The sequence below is a fragment of the Alnus glutinosa genome, chromosome 2 (genome assembly GCF_958979055.1).
Source record: "Alnus glutinosa chromosome 2, dhAlnGlut1.1, whole genome shotgun sequence".
Classification (NCBI taxonomy): Eukaryota; Viridiplantae; Streptophyta; class Magnoliopsida; order Fagales; family Betulaceae; genus Alnus; species Alnus glutinosa.
The window spans coordinates 3418479-3425870 of NC_084887.1; the positions used below are offsets into that span (position 1 = coordinate 3418479).

Genomic DNA, 7392 nt, shown 5'->3' on the forward strand with positions numbered 1-7392 from the left:
GTATATATATATATATATATAAATTATAGATTTTTCTTGATACGTGTTAAGAATACACGTTGCCAAAAATATTGCTTTAAAAAGAAGAAGAAAAGAACATGTCTGTTATTTAAAATATTGTCAAAATCAAAAATATTATGAGTTGCTATACGAAACACATGCACTGATGACTCGTCGTCCACTTAGAACTGGCCGGTGGTCCGGTGTTGACGAGAGAGAGAGAGAGCGAGAGACAGAGAGAGCGAGAGAGAGAGAGATAGAGCGAGAGACAGAGACAGAGAGAGCGATGGTCGGGAAGCTGGCCGGAGGGAAGGCCGACCACGCGGTGGTCGGGAAGCTGGCCGGTGGTCCAGTGTTGACGGAGATCGAGAGACAGAGAGCGAGAGAGTGAGAGAGAGCGAGAGAGAGCGAGAGACAGAGACAGAGAGTCGAGAGACAGAGACAGAGAGGCGAGAGAGCGATGGTCGGGAAGCTGGCCGGAGGGAAGGCCGGTGGTCCAATGTTGACGGAGATCGAGAGACAGAGAGCGAGAGAGTGAGAGAGAGCGAGAGAGAGCAAGAGACAGAAGTTGGCCGGTGGTACAGAGAGAGTGAGAGAGAGCGATACAGCAGAGAGTGAGAGAGAGCGATACAGTGAGAGAGAGAGAAAGAATAGTGAGAGCGCGCAGAGAGAGAGAGAGAGCGAACGAGAGTGTATAAAAAAAAAAAAATTTTCCGTTTTGAAACTTAAATCAACAATGCTCATCAGGTGGGCGCGGGATAATTCCCACGCGCCTACCTACACCAATCCGGGACGTGTATTTAAATACACGTCCCCAATTGTTAAAAATCTATTTAGTTAAAAAAAATTATATTTAGAAAAAAATAACATTTTGACACGTGTATTTAATACATGTGTCCAATTGGACATCCAATTGTTGAAATTCTATTTAATTAAAAAAAAAATTATATTTGGAAAAAAATAACAGTTTGACACGTGTATGTAATACACGTGTCCAATTGTTGAAATTCTATTTAATAAAAAAAAATTATATTTGAAAAAAATAACAGTTTGACACGTGTATTTAATACACGTGTCCAATTGTTAAAATTCTATTTAATAAAAAAAATATATATTTGAAAAAAAAACAGTTTAACACGTGTATTTAATACACGTGTCCAATTGGACACGCGTATTAAATACACGTGTCAAATTGGACACGTGTATTTAATACACGTGTCCAATTAGACACGCGTATTAAATACACATGTCAAATTGGACACGTGTATTTAATACACGTGTCCAATTAGACACGCGTATTAAATACACATGTCAAATTGGACGCGTGTATTTAATACACGTGTCCAATTGGACACGTGTATTAAATACAAGCGTCCAATTGTGGCGGCTGTACAATTAGACACGTGTCTCATAAGACACGTGTCAAATTGGACGCGTGTCTACAGTAACCGGTACTGTAGACACGCGTCCAATTGTCAGTATTTTTGTAGTGTTGGGTTACCCACACAGCCGCTCCTTTTGATTTCCTACATTAGATCTCCTCCGTCACAACTTATACGACTCACATTTATAGAGCCTTTTTTGTTCATAAGAAATTTCAAATTCAGATCTGGACCTCAAAAATATTCGATCTTAGTGATTTTATGCTTCACTGCCTCAGATGATGTCTCCTTTGCTTATGTACAACTATCTTTTAGTCTCCCCAACTCCCTCATAAGTTGGACAAGAGCTAAATTAAAAATGGTTTCCTTCGTTGATACGCATACTGTCTACCATGGGCCAGTACAACGTGCTTCACTGATAGCTTTCTTGATTGCCTTCTCCATCTTCAAGGATCTGAGATGTGGCTGAATTGCTGTCAAGATTAGATTTTTTCTAAAAAATCAATCCAAATCATCCAAACTCACTTAAACCCAAGATCCTCTCTCCATATCTTGTCTCATGCTCACCCACTTGAACTTTCCTTCTTACAGAGCTCCATCTCTTTCGCTATCCATGGCCAAAGACCACCATAGAACCGCTACAATTTTTCACAATTATTTGTCTCCTCGTTGCCCTACGATGTCTATGGCCAAAGAGCCACCATAAAACCGTTACAGTCCCCTCCCCTACAAAAGCACTTGCCTTCAAGGTAAGGATAAGTGGTTTTCAACCACTTTTCTTCTACCCAAATATCCTCGCAATTTTAGCCTTCCCAGTAAGCTTTGTCCTTCAATGCTTGTTTCTTTGCGTTTGTGTTGGTGAATTTTGGTCAAACTTTTGTTTTATTGATAGATCTGGTGGAATCTGCGAGTTTCACTTCAGTGTACTCAGCTCGAACTCGATCGAGCCAAGTTCGAACACATATATGATGCAGCTAGCCGAGGCAAGTCCGAATATGCAATACTCGACTACAATCCTAACCACCACGTACCTCTATGCTATCTCGCCTATTGTCTTCCTCCATGGTCACCAACACTGAATATTTTTATAGGTATAGCCATATCCTTCAGCTTTGCCCGTAGACTAGGCTTCTTCATACACAGAAAAATGATTTCGTCAAAATGAACAGTATGAAAGATTCTAAGTGTCTTCAGCTAGCCAATTTCTAGAAGCTCTAAACAGAAATTTTTCAAGTTTCTTTGAGAAAATGACACATACAACAATTTAATGTCCTGTCTTGATTACAATCAACAACTCCCGAAGAAGTATGGAATAGCTTGCAAGCACCTCAAATTATATTCTTGGTAGAATCCAACATTTTCCTGAAAACAACCAAACAAATCCTCTCCAGTCCACCTCTATGGTATTTATTTATTTATATATGTAATTAAGATGTATATAAAAAGCGTATGGTCCCTTCAGATATACAGGAAGTATGCAAGAGAAAGCACCTAGCTAGAAGGAGAAAAAAGATCAAAGAAGTACCTCTATGGTATTCAAATTGCTCATGTTTTGCTACGCATATCTAAATTGCTTAAATAAAGTGTAATGTGGAATCTGAGACTTTTGGACCATGTTTACAGCAGCAATTCATGATCACAAAAGCTTACAAACTTGAAGTTGTTGCAGAGGGGAACTCTTCTCTTGTAAGTACGAGAAGATCATAGGATCTCTACCAAGCACATGATTGCGGCAGCAAAAGCATATTGCTGCTGCTCAGTAATCCCAGTTCCGTAGAAGAAGATGGGTATAATTTGGCTTTTCTCATGATCATCATAATTCATAATCAATGGACGGCATCCAAAAAAGCCATCTGATGATCCGTCCATAGGCCTCACGCCCTTAAGAGCATTCCAAAGAAGCGCCACCTCAACAGCATCAATGAACACCGAAACAAGGCAGCCAGTTAACCATGACTCCATCGAAGTGACATCCTCGGGTCCACTACAGCACAAACCAGATCATGTATCTTCAATTCCACGTTAATTTAGTTACAAAGACACTGAAACAAACTTCCCACAATTATTCTGGAAGTACTGAAGAACAGACAAAGACATATGGACAATGATAGCAGAAGTAGAGTGACGCAAGCTAGTCAGCTCTCAGTACGTAACATGTATAGCTTATATTAGCTTATCATCTAATAATGATCGAAATTAATGACATTTCGTTTCTAGCAAATCCAGGCTCCTCTTCATGCTCGATCTTTTTCTTTTATCTATTTTTTGTTTATATGCGCCGTACACTTGTTTCCAAATTCTTGCTCAGTCACAATGTTTAATTATTGACTATACTTGCTTGCTGATCATGATTCATCATATTTTATTGATTAAATTTGGAATTGACAAGCTAAGATTTGGGTGAGAAGCCGACATAGTCACTATTAACAAGGAGTAATTAATCTTCAAAAAGGCTTAGAAAAAATAATTATTCTTGGAAAAGTCTAATCTTGACCGCGAGTAATTTGGAACAAGCTTTTATATATATATAAGGTGAGAAAAAGTCGTGACAGTAGGATAATTTAGATTGAGATCTAGGGTATTGCACCCTGTTTTCTTTCTTTTCAGCAATCGATCTCAACGTCGCACCGCTATTACCAATCTTCCACCACTACAACTGAAAGTGGTTGATCGACTACTTCCAAAAGCCAGTTAGGGGTAGTCGAACCACCACTGTGGGTAAAAGGGTGGTTCGTCTACCCCAAAGACTACTTAGGGATGGCCAAACCACCCTTGTGGCTACTGGGGTGGTTCGATTGGCCACCCCCAATAGTGGTGATGGTGGGAGACTGATAGTCGTGGTGTGACAATAAAGGTAGCAGTGAGATAGCTCCAAAAAATAATAATAATATTATTATATAAAGTAACAAAATCTGGGCAATTCATTTTAAATTATCTACTTAGATAAAGCTATTGTAAAGCGTACTTTAAGTATTGCACGTGATCTCAATTCGGATAAATTTTTGAGACCTAAATGGGGCTCGATCTGATATCAACTAAACAAGAAAAAAGAGAGGATTTTTTATATGGAGACTCAAGAAAGGTGTTTTGGTGGGGGTATTGCAAGTTGTGAGACTAGCCATGGATATGGCTGCATCATAATGTTTTGAAATTGGGCTGAATAACTGCAAGAGGCACACCTGAGCTATCCAACCTTGTCATGTTATGGGAACCTTGGCCATGTCACGCACTAGCTGAAGCTAGGCAAAGTGGGAATTAAGTAACCCTGCAAATCATCTAGATAGGAATGCAAGTTTATTGAAGAAATTGAGGACCGAGCGGATGGAGGGGAGATCTATGAGTTTGTGTAAACTGATCTACGTTCAGATCTAATGTATCTCTTTTATCTTGATCAAGTACTAGTTAAGGATAATATACAAAAAAGGAAAAAGTTCTGCGAGATAAACTAAACAAAAGACTTAATCTACTACTTGGGATTGGCATATCAATAAGAATATCCACAAAGAAAGGGACAAAAAATACCTGAAAGCTAGAGCAATATTGTCACCGAGCTTTTCGTGGGCTTTTGTTATAATCTCCAGCGGAGAAGTTAATTTTCCGAGATCCTTGGTTAGCTTTTCATAATCATCTTCAGCACTTTCATCAACCTTCTCAACCACCACTGCAAATATGACATATACGAAAAACCATAGTGCAATTTCATCACATCGATCCGACATATTAATGTTTAACCTTAAATTCCATGAAGAAGCAATTAAACATACCAGGAGCATAAAATGTTGGTGCTAGAGGAACGTGTGGCTCGCTCCTCTTTGGCTCCACATGTGCGGGTCTCACCCAATATCCATCAATATTATAGATAGTGCCTGCCCAAGTTGCTCGAAAAAATTATGGATCTAATGGTAAGAAAGAGCCGCTTTGTTGAGCTATATATATATATATATATATATATATATATATATATATATATATATATATATATATATATATATATATATATACGCTAGTGGGGTGAATAAAATGTTAACAATATATGCATCAAGAAAACAGAAAATCGGAATATATATAAGCCAATCATGAACATAACAGATCAACATATATAATAAAACAATAAGAAGAAACAAAAATTCTTCTACCAAATGTTATATATTGTAGGGTTTGAAGGAAAGTGTACATATATATACGATGCATCTTTGTTGGGTTTGCTTAGAAACCAAAACCCCTTCTGCAAATAAAGCTTAATTCCACTATAAAGAGCTTTCCATAACAATAGATGAACTGAATCAACAAAATGCTATACGATGATTTATATATGCATCAAGAAAATAGACAAGAGCATCAATATGAATAATTAAGCAAAGGAAAAAAAAAATAGAAAAAAATACCATTTGGCACAAAGTTTGAAGAGGCAGTGGAACCAAGACTGAGAGACGCAGGAGCAGCCAAAGACATAAACAAGGAGATGGAGGAAGCACGCTTACTCTCAGTATCTTTTTTCTGCCTCTGACCTATGAAGAAGCATTATATGTTAATCAGGTGGGAGAGTGGTTAGCCAAGGTTCAATGAACCTGGTCACTTGTGATAGGTCCGTACGAGCCCCAAAAACAGTACTGTGGGCTGTGGACACGCATGCTAATAAGTCCAAGTGGCCAACCATGCACTCTTCCTCGTAGGCTGTCTTCATTGTCTCTGACCAAAATACGTTTTTTTTTTTTTTTTTTTTTAAAAAAAAAAGAAAGAATAAAGAAAGTATTGTATATGTTCGATGGTCGAGATCACTCAACGTCTCAACCAGTATTGTCTTTTCCTTTTTGGCAAAAGTAAATGAGAAGTTAGAAATTGTAAACAAATACAAAGTGGAGTAGTCCATTTTGTAGTGAGCCGGATGCATACGCGACTATTATATTTGAGCATACGCTTTTTTTATTTTTATTTGTTACCTTCGTGCGTGGTAGCTCTTGCAAAAAGGATGCAATAACTCTAATTTGAATAGTCCCTTTAATGCGACTACAGATAGCCTTACATAAAATAGAAAAAGCATAATTTACACCGCGTGCAAGTTATAAAAGTTGTTGATGGGTTTAAATCACCTTTTTGGCCATAAGAGTGATTCCTCCGCCCCCAACTTGACGCTGGACAGAACAAAAATTGTTCTGACGGCATATGACAGCAGTAAAAATTAAGAATTGAAAATTGAAATGAAAATTCAGAAAGAAAAAAATTAACAGATAGGGAAGAAAAATACTCTAACTAGTTGTCCCAAATAAGCAAATAGATAAATAATTCTGAAAGATTTGAAATTTAATGAATAGTTAAAAAATGAATTGTTCCATTGAGTGCGTATCACTTAAATAGACTAACGCATGCCCCTAATTTAACAAGGAAAATGAAAAACTAAACAAATCATAATAGGAAAAGAAAAACATAATCCTAATAGAAAAGGAAAAACCCAATTCTTATTGAAAATGAAAACTAAAAGACACATGCATAAAACAAATCCACACTAATGTCGGTCTTCTCCTGCATCAATCTCCCCTGATTGGAAAGAACTCGCCCTCGAGTCCAAATTGTCTTTGTCAGCATAAACAAAACATGGAGTCAAGTGCTTCATGTTGAACACATCGGAAGTCTTTAAATGACTTGGAAGATGTAGCTGGTATGCATTATTATTTATCTTTTGCAGAATCTCACAATGCCCAATCTTCCTGTCTTGTAGCTTGTTATACTCATTGACGGAGAAGCGATCATGTGTACTTTGTACGTAGTATTGCTATCTTCTATTGCTTTCTTGACCTGGTTATGAACTACTCGGATATAATCTGTCATCTCATCAGCCTTAATACTTAATCTATCAATACGGGGAATGGTGCCAAATCGAGTACTCTTGATGGATTTTGTCCGTACATGATCTCAAAATGGTTCGGCTGAGTCGTTCTGTTCTTGGACCAATTGTAAGCAAACTCTGCCTATGATAAAGCCAGATCTCATTACTTCGACTTATTTCCTACTA

At 37.7% G+C, this 7392-nt stretch overlaps 1 protein-coding gene across 1 annotated transcript; it reads right to left on the minus strand.

Annotated features, from left to right (window-relative positions):
* Positions 1–2779: 2779 nt before the first annotated feature.
* On the minus strand, positions 2780–5920 carry LOC133861354 (5'-adenylylsulfate reductase 1, chloroplastic-like). The gene is made up of 4 exons (XM_062297121.1): positions 5768–5920; positions 5147–5248; positions 4905–5043; positions 2780–3366 (listed from the first exon to the last, which is right to left on the minus strand). The coding sequence occupies exons 1-4, from the start codon at positions 5832–5834 to the stop codon at positions 3084–3086; spliced, it is 591 nt and encodes a 196-aa protein (XP_062153105.1). The 5' UTR covers positions 5835–5920; the 3' UTR covers positions 2780–3083.
* Between the last annotated feature and the right edge of the window lie 1472 nt (positions 5921–7392).